Here is a 23,670-nt window from a genome sequence, read left to right as displayed (position 1 = left end):
TTCCGAATGAGAGCAAAGAGCCTCGGCCCAGGATACCCTAAATATATGGTGAACGAAAAAAGTACATCCATCACTCTGGGGCTTACAAAGCGATGATACAGACTCCCGCAGAGTTTGAGAAGTATGGGTTGAACAGGGCGAAGCACGCCCACCACACCAGAGACACCAGTAAAGCCTCCTGAAGGTCCTCAACCCGTTGGGTTACTCGGAGGCCCTTGTTTCAACTCTGGCCCACTGGATGCACACACTCATGCCTCCTGCGAAGACTCACGTCTTCAATCACATAGATCCACACAGCTGAGTATTTGTATTACTTCAACGTCAGGATGCCTCTCTTTGGAACAGGGTAGTTAGTGTTCCCAGCAGGATCGCTCTCGTGGCGTAGTTATGATGCCAACCCTTTCAGAGAAATAGCAATATGAGTGGTCTTATGTAGCAGATTTCTGAAGGTTGCTGCTGTGGTTTTTTGAAGTTCAGATGAATACAAGTGATTGGGTCTGGGAGGACTGTTCTTATCAAGCCTTACAGACCAACATGGGTTCATGTAATACAATGGCAGGAAGACAGGGTAGTTCAAGATTCGGTCACACTTCAATCCATAACTCATTTCAACAGCCCAGGAATATTGATCTGAGCATTTCAACAAACGATGGCAGTGGTTATATGCAGACTGTTCAAAGGCGTATTACACGAGAGACCAAGTAGTTTTCCCATTGTTAAATTTGCTGTTTACAGTCCTCAACATATCACAAAAGATGAATGTCACAAATAGTTTTGTAGAGCGCCAGACTACAGTTCCCAAGCAAGTATACATCTATCACTGGGAACATTTTGTGGCAAAGTTGCAGAAACTTGAAAACCAGCTTTGGTTAAGTCGTCCCTGTATAGCATGACATGCGCCTCCCAGTATGTCAATGTGAAATCCCAAAACCTTTAAGAGAGTATTCAGACTACATGAAGGGGGCCCCATCACTAAAGAGTGAATTCTATAGCATGTACTGCACTTACTGCACTTAACTTGCCCATGTAGAGGTTTACAGCAAAGCAGCTTTTGGCTACGCAACCAGGAGACATGCATCACAATCACAAAACCGAAGCAGCCAAGTTGTAAGGCAGTTTAAAGATTTTATACAATATATACAAAGATATTCAGTGAATTGTTCCCTACGGGAACAGGTTGGCAAGAAAAATAAATTGTGTCCCTGCACCACAGAATCAGAAAATATATCCGAACGAAAAGGGAGGGGGGGGAGCTTACTTGATGTGTCAAAGTATATCCTGCAAGTAAGTTAACAAAAAAGGTACATGATAAAGTCCTTGTAATTATGTCAAGAAAAGGGAAGTATATGGAGTTACCAATAGAGCATCACAGGAAGTGTTTTTTTTAACATATAAAAAATGAAGGCCCTAATCCACCAAAGTGAAACACTTTGTCACCGACACCCTCCCTCGATGTGGATATGGCATTGCTATATATGGTGGGCTCTCCTGAGAGCGCTTTAAGGGGGTAAGTGAAGTATTATTCAGGACAAGAGATTAGAAGCCTTAAAATGTGTAGAAAGGAGATTTTGAATAATATTTATTGCTCACTTCTTATCACATAGTTAAAAGTACGGAAACCTGGACAACTGTATAATGCAATACCCTGGCATTAAACAAACATGTTCCTACCGCCATCTCGGGCCTGGGGCATTCATCAGGGGAAAGGGTTCAACCAGTTTATCCTATCTGTCCAGTAAGAAGTCACAGGCAATGCATCAAGAACGTTTGAGGTTAACCATGCAATCAGAAGCTTGTCAAATATTACTAAATAAATCAAAGACAAAATACACCGAGAAGGGCTTTGGCTCCATCAGGGCAGTCCATAATTTGATTGGTCACTATTTGGGTAAATTCTTGGAGGGAGAGGTGGACGATTTTGTTGTTGTTGTTACATCAGCCTTTGTTTTGGGAACCTTCCGGTCAGTGTATTTCAGTCCATCACTTTGAAGCAGTGTCAGTCACATTTCTGTTCACCGACAGGACAGCATACACATAGTGGGACTATTTTGGATAAGAAAAAAAGCAGGTATGGAGCACCAGAAAATCAGTATTATGTGTGAATTACAACACGTTGATCATCGTAAACGCAGACCTATAGCTCAGGACTCCCCTCTTGTAAGATAGCTACAGCTTCATAATGCAACGGGGTGCAGGCTTGTTAAGAGGGAGTGAAGGGTTGCAGCGAAGCCAGGGAGAGAAGGGAGGAGCCCAAACTTCAGCACAGGGCAGCTTTTACATGTGGCGGTGCCACCCCAAGGTGGGCGACCAATGATTTATAAAAGCTTGTAAGGTGCATGTTCTCTACTAGGATGGCCACTTTTTTAGGAGACTCCCTTCATAATTCAAAGGGTTCTGGTACAAAGAAAGTGAGGTAGCTTTGCTGTGCAGACAAGGAGGAGACAGGTGCCCCACAGCTGCAGAGAGGGGTGAAGACGGCTTTTGGAATGGGGCGCTTAGCAACCCCTACCTGTGCTGTTACTCAGTCTGTCCCATCCACTGCCTAGCATCTTCCATTTTATTGACCTCTTTCTGATTGTGTCCTCTTTTAAAATGTAATAACAAGGTGTTGGATGGACTGCTTGAATTCATCTCAGCCACCGGCAATCACAGGCCATATCCAATTCATTGTTCCCCCCCACCCCCCAACATGCCACCTCAGTTTGGACCCATTCATGTGCAAATAAGTCTTGACCCTCCATTACCTTGTTGATTTTGAATTGGATGCCCTTAGTGTGGCGGGATTCCCCAGATGTGGGTCCCAGGATCACGGTGCCACTGTAACCAAGCTATACCTTGCTGAAGAGCCCTAATTCGGCTGAAACCCCCCTGGGTTGCTTGTGTTCCGGTTCAGGGAGCAACTGACCTGCAAGTTTGGGCTGGACTGTTCCCATTGGAACAGGGTCAAGACTGGTTTGCTGGGTCTAAACTGAGTTGGCATGGTGTGAAATAAACAATGAATTGGGATGTGCACCAAGTGATAGTCAGTGGCTGAGATTAATTCAAGCAATCTATCGACAATCATGCTGTTGTTGATGCCCGATTTGCATCAGGTATGCCCAATGTTGGTCCCGTACTCCCAGTACTACTGGAATCAAGCTATACCTGGCTGAAAGGCACCTAATAAGGGCCAAATTGGTCCTGGGCTGCTTGTATTGCGGATAAGGGAAGACCTAGGTGGGCAGTTCAAGGTGAACTGTTCCCACTGGAGCCTGATTTACATATGGCTGGGTCCAAACTGTGCAGCATGGTGGGCAAAAAATTATGTATTGGGATGCAGTCCGAGCGATCGCCAGTTGCTGAGATTAATTCAAGCATTCCATTCATCACTTTGTTGTTGCTCTTTTCAAATTTGGCACAACCTCCCAGTGCCTGTGTCATGACAGAGCTTTGCTTAAACGGATTAACACTAGGCGTTCCGCATTCATATCTGTCAGGTAGAACACTACGTTGAACCAGATAGGAGCGTGGGTAGTTAGGGCTCAGATATATAAAAATGGCGAGCTCTGACAAGGTGCACAGATATCTTTAGGGACAACAATGCAATGACTGCAGGGTCCGAAAAGAGGGCAGCCATTTTTTAGACAAATCCGGTCCGGCCCCAAAGAACGTTCTGACTGTTCCAGTATGTTTCCCTGACATTGGAACACATTCAAATTTGCACGCGTCATGTTCAGAGCAGTAACCTGGAAATGGGGAGAAGACACTTATTTGAGCTTCATTTGGGCCCAACACAAATGTCTCACTCAAAAACCCATCAGAACACCTTTTGTGATAGTTTTATACTGGATCTCAGCTAGTTGGAGCTTAACATCTTGATGCCAGTGCCTCTGGGGAAACTAAGACAATTCGTGGCTACATAAGAGGAAAACTATGATTCAGAGGGAGTTTTGTGAATTTTCCCACGATCTGGATGTTAAAGATACGCCTGCACTGACAACTGTGTCTCTGTACGAGCAATTATATATCTTATACTGATTTGGTCCCTGATTTTTGCTTCTTGCAGTTGGAACTTCTTCTGGATTTTACTTCTTGGTACCCTTCCTGATGTCATAAGCGATTTGGTACCCTGCTGCTCTCCTCAATACTAATCTTTACTATCAAACAAGACTTACAAGATTTTGAAGGAGATTTCACCCATACTAATACGTGTTAGGTGGCACCATGGACCCTGGGAGGAATCACCCATTTGATAGAATTTGAATTTGAATTTAAAAATACTTATATAGTGCTCTTCTACCACGCGGTTTCTTGGCGCTTTTAGACTGCGAGGGGTGACAGGAGCACAGAGGGATCAAACCTTGTAGGCTTGGGAAAAGAGCAGAGTTTTGAGACCCTTCCGAAACTTAGTGTAGGAGGATGTCGTCCGGAGTTCTGTCGGAAGGGAGTTCCAGAACGCAGGAGCGAGAACTGCAAATTTAGTTCCTCCGGCCTTTTTCTTTCGGAAACGGGGGGTGGTTAGCAGGGCCTGGTTGGTAGATCGAAGCTCTCTGCCAGGTATATAGGATTTGATGGCGCAGCAGATAAACTCCGGAGCGGTGCCCATTTTGGCCTGGAAGGTGGTGCAGCCAAGTTTAAACAAGGCTCGCTCTTTTACCGGCAGCCAGTGCAGTGCCTGCATTAAGGGGGTAACTCGATGGAATTTGGGCAGGCCGTGGATCAGGCGAGCTGCCTGATTCTGCACTAGCTGCAAACGGTGAATGGCGTAGGCTGGAGCGCCATTGTAAATGATGTTGCCGTAATCAAGGCGCGAGAGCACCATAGCCATCACTATGATTTTTAATGCAGGCAGAGAGAAGAAGCGAGAAATCTTCCTGATAGTTCTCAGGGAAAAAAAACAAGAGGAAACAACCGAGGTGATCTGTGAGTGGACAGAGAGTGAAGAGTGAAGAAATATACCAAGGGTTTTGACCTTGGGGACTGGGAGCGGGGGGGCACCAAGTGAGGAGGGCCAGTGGGAAGGGGACCAAGGACTGCAACCACCTCCGGTCAAGACTAACTCAGTCTTGTCTGGATTGAGTTTGAGGTGGTTGCAGTTCATCCAGTCTTGGATGAACAACATGACGGACTGGACGTTCTGGGAGGAGGAGGATTGGGAAAGATTGAAAATTAGCTGGAGGTCATCGGCGTAATTAAACACTGTGACCTCGAGCTGCTGTAACATAAAAATGAGAGGGTAGATGTATAAATTAAAAAGAAGAGGGGAAAGTGAGGAACCCTGGGGGACTCCGCATACAACCTTACGAGGGGCAGCGGTGAAGCCAGCTAGATGAACCGCCTGAGCCCTATCGCTCAGGAAGGACTCAAGCCAGGCGAGGGCCAGGCCCTCGATGCCCGCCGCCTTGACACGGGTGAGAAGGATGGAATGGTCCACCGTGTCAAAAGCGGCGGACAGGTCTAAAAGGATGAGGGCCTGCGGACAATTAGTGTCAATGCCCTCGCGTAGGCTGTCCATCACTGAGGTCACCACCCTCTCAGTGGAGTGGAACGGGCGAAAGCCGGCCTGCCTGGAGGAGAGGCAGTGGTTGGTCTCCACATAGGTGCTCAGGGTACTGGTCACGTGGGTTTCTAGGACCTTGCCCAGGTAAGGCAGAAGGGAGATGGGACGGTAATTGGAAGGGGAAGAAGGGTCAGCACCGGGTTTTTTTAAAATGGGGATGATAGCCGCAAATTTGTGGGCAGTAGGGACCGTTCCGTTGCTGAGCGAGTCGTTCAAGAGTGTGAGGGAAGGAGTGGGGCAGTTCAGGAAGATTTCTCTTAAGATGTGAGCGGGGGCAAAGTCAAGGGGAGAGCCTGACTTTACCTTTTGAAGCAGGGGGAAGAGCGTGGCCTTGGTTAAGGGAGGGATGGAAGTGAGTTTGGACGTGACAACCGGCGGGGAGGGGTTGGTAAATGTGGGGGAAGGGAGGGGAATATTGGCTTTGATCTTTGCGACCTTGTCAATGAAAAAATCATTGAGTGAGTCGCAAAGCGGTTGGGAAGGGGGAATTGAAGCCGCAGCCCTGTTGGACGAAGCAAGTTCATGTACTGTAGCGAAGATCTCCTTAATTTGAGATTCCGCTGCCAGTATCCTGTTGGAATAAAACAGGGTCTTAGCATCAAGGATACCTTGCTTGTATGCCTTGAGCGCGGAGAGATAGATGGTTTTTTTTAAGGGGCAATATTCTCTTCTCCATGCACACTCTGCTCTACGAGCGGCCAGTTTCTTTACCTTGAGGTCAGGAGTGAACCAACGGTTAGCAGCATGAACTCGCTTGACCGTGATCCGCCTCAAGGGGGCGAAATCTTCGCCAGCCCGGGTCAACCACCCATCGATAGTGGCCAGCTGATCCGAGGCGGCGAGGCCAGAGAGATCAGGGCAGGAGTTGGCTAGGGATGAGTGGAAAGATGACATGTCTGCCTTACCCCATTTCCTAACCCAGGTGTTCTTGGGAAGGGGGGGTTTAACCACTGGGGCTAAGGCAAGGGAAAACGAAACTAAAAAGTGGTCCGACCAAGGGCAGGGAGAAATGATAGGAGAGGAGGTGGGGATGTTCAGGGTCCAGACCTGGTCAAGTGAGTGGCCGTGCACGTGGGTAGGACTGTGAACATGGGGGGTGAAATTGAGGCTGGTCATAAGATCGGTGAACTCTTTGGATTGGGGGCTTTCGGCGGGGTCGTTAGGCCAAAAGTTGAGGTCGCCCAGGACCAATACTGATGCGTTATTAACAACCAGGGTTGCGAGGATGTCTTGGAGGCCAGAAATAAAAGTGGGGGTACGGTGAGGGGGGCGGTAGATAAGAACTGCAGTTAGGGGAGTCGCGTGGGAAGTGGCGCGAACAATCAGTCGACTTCGGGGATGGGGGGACAGGGGAGAGTCTGAAAGTGGAGGTCAGTATGAGCTATTAGGGCCACTCCACCGCCTCTTCTGCCCTCCGGTCGATCTGCTCGGACGATGGAATATGAAGGAGGGAGTGCGGCTAAGACGTTGGGTAGGGAGTCGGCCTTGAACCAGGTCTCTGTTAAGAACAGAAGATCTGGATTGTAGGTGTCAAGGTAGTCATATAGCTCAAGAATCAAGAAGGCGACTCGACAGACCTTCTTAGTGTCCAGTTCTTGATATCAATGAGGTAAACCAGAACTGATATACTATCACATTTGACCTTATTTCCAATTATTTTGGGGGCAGGTTTTTAAAAAAAATAAATGTATGAGATGACACTTAGATTTCTCCCCTTATGATTATCGCTCCAATCTGCTACCACACCTTGACCACCAATATAGATCTGGGATCCAGGAGTAGTTTTTTACATTTACACCACTGAATATTTAAGTGAGCTGCATGGACAAGAAATTCCACACTTTATGCTAAAGCAAACAATATCTGCTTCCCACAAGAAGGCATTGACTAAAGGCCCAGTCGGACAATGAGTGTCACTGTTTATTACACTCTTCAACTTGAAAACTTGCCTACAATTCTGGAAGATCTGCATGTGTTGAGATGAAGTGCCATCACTGAGAGTGCAAGAGAGCCATTGGTTAACATGTGCTGATCAAGCGCCCCATGGTGTGGTAGGCAGAGGCAAAATGCCAAGGATACCTGAACAGACCAAACAAACATACATGTGGAATATGCTACTTACCAGTATGCATCTGTTCTTGGCATAGAGGGCTGCAGAGTGGTACATTATGAATAGATCGCCATCTGGTGTTGGGCTCGGATGATTGCACTTTGTTTTTCTCTTGGAGAGTCTTTTGTAGCTTGGTGACTCCTCCTTTGGTTGGTAGTGCGCATGGGCATCGGCTCCATCCTTAGATTGTTTTGCCATAGTAGGGTTAGATGGAGTAGTATGATAATATACAGATAGAAATGCCCATGTAAGTGTATCTAAAAATAAGATATTGTTGGAACAGACACAGGTTTCCGGGGAGGCTGGGAGGGCATGTACCACTCTGCAGCCCTCTATGCCAAGAACAGATGCATACTGGTAAGTAGCATATTCCGTTCGAGGCATATGGGCTGCAGGTGGTACATTATGAATAGACTATACAGCAGTTCTCTCCCTAGCGGTGGTCGCCCGTGTCTGTTGCAACTGTCTGAAATAAAGTCTTTAATACAGCTTGTCCCACTCTAGCTTGCTGTGTTGTGTGCACATCTACACAATAGTGCTTTGTGAAGGTGTGTGGTGTAACCCAGGTAGCTGCTTTGCATATGTCATATGTCATCTAGTGGAATGTTTCCCAAAAATGCCATAGATGCTCCTAGTTTACGTGTAGAGTGAGCTCTAGGAGGAACAGGTAATGTCCTCTTTGCTTTTAAGTAGCATATTTGAATACATTTTACATTCCATCTGGCAATGCCCGCTTTAGAGATGGGATTGCCCTTATGTGTAGGAGAAAACGCAACAAATAGCTGTTTTGTCTTTCTGAAAGTTTGTTTTCTTTCTATATAATACAATATTGCCCTTCTGACATCCAATGTATGTAGGGCCCTTTCCGCTACCGTCTGTGGTTTTGGAAAGAAGACCGGTAGTTCCACTGACTGATTGATGTGGAATTCAGAAATTACTTTTGGTAAGAATTTTGGGTTTGTTCTAAGAACCACTTTGTTTTGGTGTAACTGCATGAATGGTTCTTGAATCGTAAAAGCTTGTAACTCACTTACTCTTCTGAGTGACGTGATAGCTATGAGGAAGGCCACCTTCCATGTGAGGAATTGTATTTCACACCTATGCATAGGTTCAATAGGTTCCCATTAGTCTGGTAAGTACTATGTTGAGATTCCAGACTGGGGAAGGTGGCCGTCTTGGTGGAATGACTCTTTTGAGTCCCTCCATGAAAGCTTTAATTGCTGGCACTTTAAACAGGGAAAGATGTTGCCTGTTTTGTAGGTACGCCGCTATAGCTGCGAGATGAACCCTGATAGAGGTATATGCTAAGTTACATTGCTGCAAGTGTAGTAAATAGCAAATGATCTGTTTAGTGGATGCGTCCAGAGGGTTGATGTGATTACTATTACAGTGTACAGCAAACCTCTTCCATTTTGCTGCATAGCATGCTCTGGTGGTAGGACGTCTTGCTTGTTTAATGATTTCCATACATTCTGGTGGTAAATCTAAATATCCAAACTCTATGACCTCAGGAGCCAGATCGCTAGGTTCAATTGTTTGGGATCTGGGTGCATTATTTCTCCATGGTTCTGTGTAAGGTGCATGGGTAATAATCTTAGCTTTTGATGTTGTAGTAGCGTGGTGAACCACGGCTGTCTTGCCCACGTGGGTGCCACTAGTATCATTGTCATTGAATGCTGTTGCAGTTTCCGAACCACTAACGGAATTAGTGGGAGAGGGGGAATAGCGTAAGCAAATCTGTTGGACCAATTTATCCATAGTGCATTGCCCTGGACCAATTTATCTATAGTGCATTGCCCTGGGACCGGTGGTGTGGGTACCTGGATGCGAAGTTTTGGCATTTTGCGTTCTGATGATTGGCAAACAGATCTATCTCTGGTTGCCCCCATCTTTGGAAGAATGGTTGCAGTATCTGGTCGTGCAGTTCCCATTTATGTACTTGTTCTGACTCTCTGCTTAGGATGTCTGCTATCTGATTTTGAACTCCTGGTAGGTGTTCTGCTAACAGATAGATCTTTTGAGGAATGGCCCATCTCCAAATGTCCTGTGCTAGTTTGGATAGTTGGAGAGAGTGTGTCCCCCCCTGTTTTTGAATATAATACATTGCAGTCATGTTGTCTGTTCTGATCAGGACTGCCTTGTTGGTTATTTGCATTTGGAAAGCTTTTAGTGCTAGAAATACTGCTAATAGTTCCAAGTAGTTTATGTGCAGTTTCTTTTGCTGCACACTCCACTTCCCCTGCAATGTGTATTTGTCCATATACGCTCCCCATCCGGAGAGCGATGCGTCCGCTGTCAGTATCACTTGTGGAATCGGTTCTAGGAATGACCGTCCCTTGGAAATGTTTGTTGTGTTCCACCACTTCAGAGAGCGATGCGTACGGTCGTCTACCAACACCAGATCTGCAATCTGACCTTGAGCCTGATTCCACTGTGTCGCTAGACACTCCTGTAGTGGACGCATTTGTAGTCTGGCATGTGGTATTAGCAGTATGCAGGAGGACATCATGCCTAACAGCTGCATAAACACTCGTGCTGGTAGTGAGTGTTGTGGTTGAAATCTTTGTATTAACTTGACCATTGTCTGTATCCTGATTGGGTTGGGGTATGCTATGGCTCTTTCTGTGTCCATAGTAGCCCCCAGGTATTGTTGAATTTTGTTTGGTTGCAGGTGTGATTTTTTGTAGTTCACTGTAAACCCTAGGTGGTGCAGCAATTGAATGGTCTTCTGTGTGTTGTGAAGGCATTCTTCTTGTGACTTGGCCTTTATTAACCAATCGTCTAAGTAAGGGAAGACATGTATTTGTTGTCTTCTTAGATGTGCTTCCACTACAGCTAGGCATTTTGAGGTAATATAAATGTTTATGGTCAATTATGTCCCCTAACGTGAACCCCACCCTCTCCATGTACGAGCTTAAAGTGCATGTAACTTCCCTCCTCGACCTGCTATGAAGACGCAAATACATTTGCGTCCAACGTTAACATGTCCTCTTTCAGATCCACCATGAATGGATCGATAATTCAGTTCCTAAGTATGCCTTGCCAACGTCTTTTCATGGTGCACTTTCACGTTTTTCCTAGCCCTGCAGAGCTAGGCCCTGATTTCTGCCATCGAGCCCTTTCTGTTCTCTGCCTCCTGAAAGCTGCAACGTGGGATGCCTCCCTGACCTCTGTCCTACTCCCTGCGCGGCGAGCGGTGCCCGGCTCGGCCTGCTTGCCTGCCAAAGACAGTATTTTGCCTTCAAGTTATCAGTATAGCCGAGCTCAGCTCCTCGAAAACACATTCCAGTCTAGCAGAATAGATAAACATTTCCCCGGCTGCAGAGCAAAGGGCCCGGCCTCTCTGTCTCCATGCAAGTAATTCATTGCTCCTGTTGCCATGGTAGGCCCATGGCCCCTCGCATTACACGCAGACACGTAGTCACATATGCACGCATTATTAGTCAGTATAGAGTAGCCTCTGCCCGAGAGACCTTTTCCTTCTAGATAATATAGTTCCCCAAACACAAGATATCAGATATGATTTAGGAACGAGTCGATCTGACATGCCAGACTTCTGTCTCTTTCCTCTAGTGCTAAATGTCAAGTCCCCTGCACCCTCCAGCCTCACGTCAGTCACACGTCATGCTGCTGCGCGCGCATCCTTGCTACAGATTTCTGCTGACACTACAAGATTCCACTATGTATCCACCCACTTGTGACACTTTCATGTGACGTTTCTAGCACACACCTCTGTGTACGCCCTCGTGCACGCCTTTCTGTTACGCACATGTGTTCTTATCTCGTTTCTCTCAGCTGTTACGCCTTCTGTATCCATCACCATTATATGCATTTTACTATAAATTATGTATTCTGTCAATAAAGTATGCTCTATCCCTTCCTGATCCTTTATGGTGAAAGGAACATGATACCCTGGTTCGAACCATTCCATTTTATGGAATAAAACCCATTTTGAAACTCAGATATCACGGATTTTGCCTCTTATTTTCGACTGAGTTATTTTATTGAACTTTACTTCATAGAAATTCAGACGGTAAATATTTATTTACCACAATTTTGTGAACACTCTTGGTGCCGTTGTGACCCCGAACGGAAAGACTTTGAATTGATAATGTTGTCCTTCCACTACAAACCTTAGGTATTTCCTGTGGGCTTTGTGAATTGGGATATGAAAGTAAGCGTCTTTTAGATCCAGTGTAGAAAGAAAGTCCCCTTTCTTCAGTAAAGGAAGTACCTGTTGGAGCGTGACCATGTGGAAATGTTCCGAATTTATGTATGCATTGAGAGGTCTGAGGTCTAAGATTGGTCTTAGAGACCCGTCTTTTTTGGGGATTAGGAAGTATAGAGAGTATACTCCTGTCCCTTGTTGATGTTTTGGAACCTTCTCTATGGCATGCTTTTGTAGCAGTGATAGTACTTCTTTTAACATTGTCAGATGATCTTGACTCATTGGACGCTGTTTGGGGGGGATGTTTGGTGGGGTAGCTGTGAGTTCTAGGCAATAACCATGTTGGATAATTTGTCTCACCCACTTGTCTGATGTGATGTTTTCCCAGACAGGTAGGAACTGTGATAGACGTCCCCCGACCGGTGTTATGTGGTCTGGGGGAAGTTGTATTAAGTCACTGTTTTGGGGTTGGGGAGTTGCGGTTGTTTTTATTTCCGCGACCTCTACCCTTGTTGTTGTTACCTCTGTAACTACCTCTCGAATTACCTTTGGGTGACGTAGGTGTAAAAGAGGTGGATTGCTGATTTGTTCCTGTATTTTTTGAGCCTCATCTATAGGTGGATCTACGAAAGGAACCCCTTTGTGTTGGCTGTTGTAATGCTCCCATTGACTTAGCCGTTTCTGTATCCTTTTTCATCTTTTCTAAGGTCTCATCTGTGCTTGAGCCAAAAAGTGTTTTCTGATCAAAGGGTTGGTTCAATAAGGATGTTTGTACCTCTTGTTTGAACCCTGACACTCTAAGCCATGCATGTCTCCTTAACATGATACTGGTGTTGATGGATCTTGCTGCGGTGTCTGCCGCGTCCAGGGCGCACTTAATGGAAGTGTTAGTTATAATCTTTCCTTCCTGTATTAGCTGATCTGCCCTCTTCTGATGTTCTTTAGGGAGATGTGTGATGAGTTTTTCTAGCTCATCATAATGTGCCCTGTCATATCGTGCAAGTAGCGCTTGTGTATTGGCTATTCGCCAGCTATTTGCCGCTTGTGATGCTACTCTTTTGCCTGATGCATCTATTAATTTTGACTCCTTATCCGGTGGAGGGGCTTCTCCTGTGGATAATGGGTTCGCTCTTTTGCGAGCGTTTGATACTACCAGCGAGTATAGAGGTACCTGTCCTTTGATAAATATTGGGTCCTTTGGAGCTGCCCTATATTTTCTATCAATTTTTGGGTTTAACACCCTAGCTCTTACTGGGTCTTTGAATATGTCTGTTGTGTGACTGAGAAGACCCTTCAGCATAGGTAGAGTACCTGATGTTCTTTGTGTATTAGGTAGTGTCTCTAATAGGAAATCCTCTACTTGAGGTTCTGTATGTAGGTCTACCTTATGATATTTTGCTGCCCTATTAATGAGCTGTACAAACCCTGTGTTATCATCAGGTGGTGAAGGTTTTGAGGGATAGAACTCTGGGTCGTTGTCATCATCTGACCCTGCATTATAATTTTCCCATGGATCATCCTCATCTGGGATAGTGTCATCATCCTCATGAGGTTCTCCCTCCCCTGTATCACTGTCTACATCTGACTGAGGTGTAGATGGTCTTGGTGTAGAAGGTGGAGGAATGTTTGGCATAGTGTGAGGAATAGGAGAAGAGGGTGTGCCTCTAGGTCGAGGAGAAGTAGGAGGAGTTATATTTGTCCCCATTGTTCTCTTTTTAGAAGGAAGAGGTTTGTCTTCTAGCTGTTCATTCTTCCTCTTCTTTGTCACTACTTTGCCAGTTTGTGGATCAATAAACAAAATCTTTTGTTTCGGATCTGTCTGTTGCTCCTGTATCGGTACCGAAGCTTTTGGTTCCGAAAGGTGTCTTTGCTTTCGATCGTCAATGTTCGGTGTTTTCGGCACCGAAGATTTGCTCGATTCCGATTTTTTCAGTGTCGAGTGAGTTTTCGACGTAGAAGCATGTTTCGGTTTCGACATGGAATGCTTCGATGCCGAGCTTTCTCTTGTATGCAGCTTTGGTGTCGAAGTCAATGTCGACCGTATCTCGGATCCGACATGGTGGGAGGCCGAGAGTTTCGGTTTCAGTTTCGTTGCCAGGCCCGAAGGCGGGGCGTCTGAAACTTTTTTCTGCGGTTTGACCGGGCTCGAAGGCGGGGTCGTTACCGCACGGGGTCGGTTTTTGGTAAGGGGACGTCGTCACTCACGGTTTGTTGCACGTCGAGTTCCTCGACATCCGACTCGTCCCCTTCCGACCCCGACTGTTCTTCATGATCTTCTTCTTCATCGAGGTGCTGGTCTTCGAACAGCTCCGGGATCGCCTCCGACTGCATTCTGGAAACCTCGTGTCTTCTAGCTCGACGGTTTCTAATCGTCGACTTGGAGGAGAATGCTGCGCAGGCTTCGCAGTCCCTGGATTCGTGTTCAGGAGACAGGCAGAGGTTGCACACCTAGTGTAGGTCCATGTGTGGGAACTTAGCACCACACTCTGGACATTTCTTAAATGGAGTCCTTTCCATGGACTCCGGGCTTGACCATGTCGAGAAAGGCCTCCTGTTCGTCGACGTAGCTCAAATCTTTTCGTTGATGTTGTCGTCGAAACGCGTCGGAATGTAAATGAAATTGCGTTCGATAACAATACCGTCAAATTGGAAATGGAATACGTGCCGAAAATTTACTTCTTTCCGAAGTTGATCTGGAGCGCTTCAATCCTCATCCGAACCCGATGGCGGAAAAAAACAATCTAAGGATGGAGCCGATGCCCATGCGCACTACCAACCAAAGGAGGAGTCACCAAGCTACAAAAGACTCTCCAAGAGAAAAACAAAGTGCAATCATCCGAGCCCAACACCAGATGGCGATCTATTCATAATGTACCATCTGCAGCCCATATGCCTCGAACATATATTTTCCATTGGATTATTTTGGAAAGTTTTGTGTATCACTATTATGAGAAACATGAGGCTGATGAAAAATCTAAGGATCAAGTTACTTACCTTTGGGAACACCTTATCTGGTAGAGACTATTTAGCCGCAAATTCCTTATCTTAGAATTGCCCCCAGCTGTCCGACTAAATCTGGAAATTGTTACGTGAGAACTACCACTGCGCAACTATATGTAGAATTGTTCAGCCAAGTATGGCAACGTTGTCCATGCCAGAAGTGATGTGCATGGTGCCTATATAGTCGCAACCCCAGCGTGCTGATGTCTTTTTTTTTTTTACGGCTTCCCACGCCAGAAGATTGGAGCCACGAAGAATCAGGACCTGTGGTGTGGAAAACTAGGAACCTGAAAGGAGAAAGCCTTGTCCCTAGAAATCCATTTGCAGAGCAGGGAAGATGAGTGGGTCAGTAAGGAATGTGCAGCAAGATAGAGTCTCTACTAGTTAAGGAGTTACAGAAGGTAAGTAGCTTGTTCATCTGATAGAGACTTCTAACTGCAGATTACTTACCTTAGAATAGATACCCAAGCAATACCTCCCTGGATGTGGGTCTCCAGACCAATTTCACACAAGAAAACCTTGAAGGATCGAATAGGCAAAGTGACCACACCTACTGACCTGACTGTCCAGGAAGATGTGCTTAGAGAACATGTGCAGAGAAGCCAACGTTGCCTCCTGGAAAATGTCCAGGACTGACACTCCATGTGCATTCCTATATGACATACTAACACACCAGAACGAAAACACCTCAAAAGAAGTCGACAAAACATCAAAAAATCCAGTCAAACAATGACTGATGGGTAGTTCATCTCCGGATCAGCGCTCGTTGGCACGGAAAGAAAAGAAATGACAGCGGGCCTAGGTGGTGCCTAGATAGTTGCCGCGGACGTCACTTCTAGCGCAGATGACACATGCAGAGCTGACTGGTGCCACCTACCGGCGCACAGGGGTACTACTCACGAAACATCTTATGGATCCAGTCTGACATCTGGGGAAATTCTAAGGTAAGAAATCTGCGGCTAGAAGTCTCTATCAGATATAATACAATGTAACTGTCGTGTTTGTATTTTAAAGGAAACTTGCATAAACTCTCCTTTGTAGAAGTGAAGTGTAACATGGTACTACTGCAGTGTATTTTTCAATGGGGAGTGATAAGCTAATGGATCCATTCATCCCTGCTTATCGGTCTCCACCATGTCTTTAATTGACCCTTTGCAAGTGGGTTGAAGAGAGAGCGATACTACAGGGGGCACAAGAAGCAATAATAATTTTAAAAAAAGCCTAAACTACTTTTAAAAGGCTTTTGAATGACCTCTGAAGTACTAGAGTCCAGCACTGAAAAACGAATGAAGTTTAAACAGGGACTGAATCTGGTCTCTTTTTAAACTTCAGGATCGTTTGTCCCCTTACCACCCCCCCACCCCTTTCCCTTGTCCCTTGAGTCCTCCCATCTCAGAAATCTGGAGGGAGGATAAATCCCCCCGTAGCCCATAGTTCCTATGCCCATGCACAGTGAATATATATAATTTCCATTGAAATAAAGCCCATACAAATTAAGAGACTCATGCCTTGGTTTGTTACATAACACCATACCCTAAACTGGAAGAACCAGTACTAGATAGATTACACCAATCAGTGGCTTTGGCGGATGATGTTACAGGCACAAAATGACCATATGTAAGGCTTTGTGTGTACTTTGTGTAATTCTGGTTGAGCATTTGCAAACACAATCCAATGATCCAGTTGCAGCACTTGGTTTCTGTATACTTACACCATTAATCCAGAAGGAAAAATAAGACAAATTTGAGTTGGTCAATAACACAAACTAACACTAGCCTCCAATAACCATTTGGACGATAGAAACAAAATCACAGATTTTCCTTCATAGCAGTTCGGTCTCGGTTTAGAAACAAACAGCACCATTTGTAACTGGTCACTGGATTTCCCCCATCGACTCTCCCGTCTCTACCTTTCCAACATAATAAATATAGATTTGCCAAGGCTGACCCATGAGTCCTTATTTTTTAAGCTCTGGAGCCCATTTTGTAATTTCTGCTTTTTAATGCAAGACACAAATTCGCACATGCGACAGACAGCTCATACACATCTGTCTTGAACACTTATTTGAGGTGCAGGTAAGCAGGCAGTCCGGGTGCCAGTTTGTATTATCTAAATATGTTGGATTGCATGTGCTGCGCGAGTGCACGTTCTTTGTTGACACATAGATGCTTAGTGCGGACTGTGCCACAAAGCCAGACCTGTTGGCTTTGCTAGTGCTTGTTTTTCTCCAAAGAGAACAAGGGGACATCCCTTTCCCAGTACAAGAAAGTTGGTCCCTTGTTGTAGGAGTTACAGAGACAGTTTGACGTTTTTAGGTTTCGCCTGTCGAAAGCTGCGCAAGCAGCGTTTCGCGCAGGCAAAATCTTTTGTTTTGCAGTATGTGGGCTTTGTCCCGCCTCTGTTTCCATTGGCTAGCTCCATAAATGGAGGCTAGCCATTGGAAAACAGAGGCGTCCGTTATTCTGCGAGGCGACTCTTGGGCGTTCCTGAGATTTTTTCTCATCCAGCCCCTTTTAACACGTCAGTGAGGCGGTGGGCGTTTTTTTTTCCCCATGTCGTTTTTTCATCTTTTCAGGAGTGCATTCAGCCGGATTGATGTTGTTTTTATTTGCGTTCAGGTAAGATGCATTTTGTTTATATTTTTAACTGTTTGATTCTCGACTTTGTGTGTCTAGTTGCTGCCCCCGTGTTGTGAATGTTTCGCTTTGCACGGGATGCTTGTAACTGATGTTTTATTTTATTTCAGATTTTCTTTGGGTCGTCTACGGCTTGGGGCTTTGGCTCGTCTACGGCTTGTTTAATTTTCTTGCCTTCCTGCCCCCCCCCCCCGCTTTGTCTCCGGCCCCTTGTTATGTCTTTGTACTGTTGGATTTGTAGTCCTCGTTTTACCACAGAAGAAAAAAAAACTTCAAATCCCAGATTGCAGAAGCAAGAACGTGGAGTGGATGACGTACTCACGCATGGAAGTGGGGAACTGGGGAGCTGTGAATCCGCTGGGTTGACTGGTGACTCCGGGAAAGCAGGGGCTTTGATACATGAGACGCAGCACAGCCATTCTTGTGACTTAAGGGCTGGAACGGCCGACTCTGAAGCTGGGGATCCGCGTTCGAGTCTTGGCAGCCTCGACATCCTGTGTTTCTGGACAAATCCCTTTATCTACCTCTGCCTAAAAATGAATGTGTCCGTCCGTAATGCAACTGGTGCTCGCGTACAGCGCACTGATACTTTCGGGTCGAGTTTGCGCTATATAAAACGGCAAAATAATCACAATGTGTACTCGTGTGCATAGTACAACCCTGCTCACCGCTTTTTTGGATGTCCATGATGACATGTCAGGCAGGTTTTCTATGTCTGCATTTTGCTCACACGTAGATATGCCTCTTTCGTCTGCACCAGCCTATCAATGATGTGTGGTCATTTCTACATCACCTCGAACACCACCCCTCCCGAGTGTCATCTACCACGACCCCCCTAAGCCCCTTTCACCCATCCCTTCACTCTTGTCTCGGCTCTATACTTGCCAAACCTTCATCCCAAGACGCCTTCCAGTTACCCCAATCTCTCAGTCAACCTCCCCTTTATTTCCTCCTCCCTGCCTGTCTCTCCTTAGTCCGTCTTCTCCTCTGGTGCCCCTTCTTCCCACCATTAGTTCATGACCCTTCGGCTCACCTACCCCTCCATCACTCCACACAGACCCCGCTGCATCCGTCTGTTATTCAGCTCCAGCCCATGCCGAGCCTCAGCCAGGCTCCCTTCCAACCCTCTCATCCTATCCTTCTCACATCTCCTTCACTTCGTCCCTCCTTCTCTCCACTACCCGGTTTCACTCAGCCATTCTTCCCTCTGCAGCCAGCTTGTCCGGCCCCCTTCCTTCAGCTCTCCTGACGTTTCGTCTCTTCATCTCCTCTCTCGTCTCCCCCCTTCCATTCCGGCCCCTTCCCTTCGCACCCACTTCCTAGGACCCTCCCTATCCCTACACCCAATAACTCAATCCCTCCCTCGTCCTTGTATACCACGTCCACCATCTGTCCTTGGCGCCCCTCCCTACGACCCCCTCGTCCCTCCTTCACCCCATCTCTTTTTGCCCGCCATCCCCCATTCACAGCATAATCTGAAAAAGTGTGGGCAGAAGGTGAGGTGGGGAGCTAGAAGGGGGAAGGAAGGGAGAGAATCGGGTGCTAGAAAAGTTTACGCAATATAAAACTGCATTAAGTAAAATAAATACTTGCACCCATTCACAGCATAACCTGAAAAAGTGTGGGCAAAAGGTGAGGTGGGGAGCTAGAAGGGGGAAGGAAGGGAGAAAATCGGGTGCTAGAAAAACTCGAGGAAGATTACTTCATATAATTTTTTACACATCGTTTTATTTTATTTTAATTGTAACGGATCTTTGTGCAGAGTGCAGAGTGAGTGTGTAGAGTGCAGAGTAGTGAGTGCAGAGTGCAGAGTAGTGACTGTGCAGACTAGTGAGTGCAGAGTGTGAGTGCAGAGTGCAAAGTGAGTGTGCAGAGTAGAGAGTGCGGAGTAGAGAGTGGTGAGTGCAGAGTCCAGAGTAGTGAGTGCAGAGTGACTAGGGAGTGCAGAGTGACTAGGGAGTGCAGAGTGACTAGGGAGTGCAGAGTGATTAGGGAGTGCAGAGTGATTAGGGAGTGCAGAGTGACTAGGGAGTGCAGAGTGACTAGGGAGTGCAGAGTGACTAGGGAGTGCAGAGTGCTAGGGAGTGCAGAGTGACTAGGGAGTGCTAGGGAGTGCAGAGTGCTAGGGAGTGCAGAGTGACTAGGGAGTGCTAGGGATTGCAGAGTGACTAGGGAGTGCTAGAGAGTGCAGAGTGACTGCAGAGTGCTAGGGAGTGCTAGGGACTGCATAGTGACTGCAGAGTGACTGCTAGGGAGTGCAGAGTGACTGCAGAATGCTAGGGAGTGCAGAGTGACTAGGGAGTGCTAGGGAGTGCAGAGTGACTGCAGAGTGACTGCAGAGATTAAGCTAATGGCAATGTAAATGACAATGCCATTTATTTATCGGTTTTCAAAACCAACACATAAATACAAATTTTGTCATTTACAATGCCAATAGCTCTAACTTTTCCAAAGGCGAAACCATTGCATTGTAAATGCTTGTTCTTTAATTTATCATATTTATTACAAGTGGGGATATTCTGCTGCTCACACACCACCCAGCTAGCCCTGACTGACGTACCACTCGCACCTCTTTGCCTTTTAAACCAGCCCATCAATGCTTTGAAGCGACCTCATAGGGACTTATTACTATACACATCCACCATTTAAAAAGAACAAAGTACGGCCAAAGCGTTTGATTAATATCTAAAACATGATAGCTAATATTTTGCTGTAATACCCCCTAATTTGTGTGATTGCGGGTTCATAGAAGATTTCTTGTAATGGCTGAACATTGTTTGCAGGTAGATACAGTAGCTCGATGCCAAACAGCACAAGCATTGATTCTAAGTAATTATGAACACATGGTTGCAGTTCTAGATTTGGATGGCACCAGGCAAAATGAAAGTTTCCCATTAGGGTGCTCCACCTTCTTTTTTTTACGGCATTTTCTACTATCTAATAGGGTGATCATCTCCCTCTTGATGTGTTTAGACACATTTCAGTCCTGAACTTTTGTGTGATAACAATGTTGGCATTCTAGGAGGATGACTCTTGTTTTGCTTCCAATAAATTAATTAGATTTATACACCTGAAATCAATGATATACAGGTGAAAAATGACTCCAGAGAACGCCCTTAACGTCCTAGAGAATTTTTTGTGGTGGCGTTGTAAGTACTTAATGACCTACTATCCTTGCATGCAAACCAACATCTGTGTCATGCACATGTTATGTTATGTGGATTTGTAAAGCACAGGTATACCCGGAGGTGTCTTGACGCTGTGGACGGTGGGGGTATGTACTTGCGTCTAGTTCTGAAAACAGCCAGGTCTTCACCCTTCCTGAAGGAGATGAGAGTAGGTGCGCTCCTGAGATTAAGAGGAAGGGAATGCCAGAGCTTGGCTCGCCAACGTCTTTCTAGTTTTCGGCAGAGCTGTTTTTCCTTCCGAAGATCGTCGGAGAACCAGGGTGCTGAGGGGTTGGGCCTGTTGCTAAATAGCTTTTTTAAAGGGACGCAGGTATCGAAGGCGTTGTTCAACCATTTGGTGTATAGTGGGGCTGTGGTTTCAGGAGGCCCGTGAGTTGTGGGCAGGATATTTTGTGTGAGACGTACTGCTTCCAAGGTTTCTAATAGGGCTGCTGTCTCTCTATTTATTTTGTCCTCGAGGTAAAAATTAAAATCACCTAAATGGTGAAATCATCATTTTGTAAGGTAGGTTCCAGTAGGCAGTCTAGATTAGAAGTGAAATTGCTCCTGTAACCTGGTGGTCGGTATAAGAGCATACCCTTAAATGTCTGTTTGGTACTTAGTTCAATCATAAATATTAGGGCTTCGCAGTACAGTGTGGAGGCCGGATAGAATCTGACCGGGAAGTGTTCTTTTAGGAAAATGGCTACCCCCCCCCCCCCCCTCCCCCCCCCCTCCCCCCCCTCGTTTCAGAGGTCTATCCACCCTCAAGGCTTGGTACCCTGCCGGGGTGGCTGTCACAAAATCTGGGTCGGAAGCTGTGTCTGCCCAAGTTTCGGTTAGGCACAGCAGGTCCAGTTCATGGTCAGAAATGAGGTGTGAGATTTCGTATTTATGTTTTGCTAGTGATCTCACATTCAAAAGGCCACCCTTTAGAGCGGAGTTTTTATTAAATAAGTAGAAGTTCCTGGGTTCATGGGTTTGGGCTGATTGAAAGGCCAGAATCTTCTGAGGTTCAGGGAGGGTAAAGCCACAGGGGCAGGGGAGTTGTTCATTGCATGGTGAGAGTTTACGGCATTTGTCATCAGGCCTGTTGAGAAGAAGTAGGTCTGTGAAGTTGTAATGGAAATTACCTGTTTTTAAAGGAGCAGGGGTCCTGGCTCTAGGCACGGCCCAGGCACGGACGGGCGCAGACGGGTTTGCCTTTAGCGCGCTGTGTGCCTCAGGTGCGCGAAGCCGCCAGTGTTGAACTTTAAGCTGGCCTCCGCCCTCTAGCCCGGAAGTGCCTCGCCTGGCGTTCCCTCCACTGCAATCGGGAAAACCCGTGGTGGACCGGGGAGCGCGAGGCACATAAGGGCGTCAGAGAGCGTCAAAGAGGAAAAGGGCAAAGTGGCAAATATCAGGTAAAAACAATTTTTACAAAGGATCGTAATTGTACTAGGTTAAAAGATCGCAGCTTTGGATGTCCGTGTCAGTGCAGATGCAAGCGCAGTCTCACCCACTAGTCCCACATCAAACCCACCCGCTCTGATCCTGCTCATCGGAGTTCTGTGGAACGACAGCTTTGGTGACTAAACCACAAGATGATCCCTAAATGGCACCATAATCACTAGAGAAGCTCTGCATTGTTTTAGTCGTGGGTACCATCTCTCATCGTGTGCACACTCGCACTGAAAGTTTAGCAATGATTTACCTGCGGTGAGGAAATAATAAAATGGTTGGGAGGTAATCCACCATAAACTCCCAGGGAAGATCGTTTTCAGCTACGTTAATCCTGAAAAACATAAAAAGACAAACAAAAGTCGAATTATACACTTATAAGATTTACTGAGCTGCAGAATTGGCTACCACGCGCCGTGGATGGTGTTCCTGACATTAACGTAGTCTTTGGAGTTTGAATGAACAGAACAATGTTTAGAAAAGTCACACTGTGGTGTCTCAAAATGTATACATCTATTTGGAACATCGGTGCATACTTTTCAAATATGCCCAATATAAAAAATGCCACAATCCGCCACTAACATCTGATAACTACACATCGTTTTTTAGGTAAAAGAGGCAGATATCATGTTTTCTAGTAAGATATCGTGAATATTTTGGGTTCAATGAAGGCCTAGGCTGTACCTTAGATGGTTTATAAGGCCTGGCCTTAGACAAGGCTTTTTGATTTTACTTGAATTATATGTATAATGTATTCATTATAGAGGCTTTCATCCAGCCCTTTCGTGTATTGGTTTATTTTTGTGTCATTCATGCTTCTTCTGCCCATCACAGCAGCATACAGCATGGGGCAATGGGTAGGCCCTCTTGAATTAATGACTAACTTCAATGTGATTTAGGGCCCTTTAAGAAGGCGTACATCAGCACGCATAGTAGGGGCCTAATATATGTGATTTTGTAGACCAAAACGTGTTTTGTCCTGTAGACAATTTCTTTTTTTTTGTTTCTTTTTACTTTTGAGAACTCAACAGCTTCCCCAACAATAATGTTTGGCAAAAACTATTACAAAGCGAATAACCACTGACAACCCCAAAAGGCTGCTAGCTAACGCCAGACCTCCTGGCTTTGCCAGTGGTTGTTCAATATGGAATTATAAACACAAGTAAATTGGCTAATACAATTAAAAGGACGATATACACCATTTGTTTTACCTCAAGTCTTCTGCATCAAAGACAAGAGAACCAAACTACAACGTCCAATATTCTTGATACAATATTCTATCAAGGAGAATTACCTTGTTATTGCTACGCCTCCGAGATGTAGTTTTTCTTTTAATGCAGTTATAGGATGTTGTGGTACACAAAGTATTACCTCAGGTGGCTAGAATGAAACATCTTTCTTGTCCTATGTATGTACGATCTTTACACTATGGCTTTTAGGGTCTGTTTTTCCTCACCCGGTAAAGGCAAATGTTACAGTTGGTATCCTGTGGGGCTCTTAATTTTTCACTTCTACGAATACCTTCATCTGAAGGTTTCCTGAGGTACTTTAAATTCGAACCCAGAAGTCCACTGGCTTAAAGGGATGAGAACTGGGGAATCTTTTGCCTT

The 23,670-nt window shown here is 45.8% G+C and overlaps 1 protein-coding gene across 1 annotated transcript in view; it reads right to left on the bottom strand.

The window, feature by feature from the left end:
• Positions 1-23,670, bottom strand: part of TXNDC11 (thioredoxin domain containing 11) — a 538,914-nt gene that overhangs the window by 40,509 nt on the left and 474,735 nt on the right. Inside the window, exon 11 of the mRNA XM_086941405.1 lies at positions 22,314-22,394. Coding sequence (XP_086797531.1) covers positions 22,314-22,394 — 81 coding nt within the window. The remainder of the gene's footprint in view (positions 1-22,313; positions 22,395-23,670) is intronic.

The sequence above is a fragment of the Lissotriton vulgaris genome, chromosome 10 (genome assembly GCF_964263255.1).
Source record: "Lissotriton vulgaris chromosome 10, aLisVul1.2, whole genome shotgun sequence".
Lineage (NCBI taxonomy): Eukaryota > Metazoa > Chordata > Amphibia > Caudata > Salamandridae > Lissotriton > Lissotriton vulgaris.
This window is presented reverse-complemented; position numbering and strand designations above follow the sequence as displayed.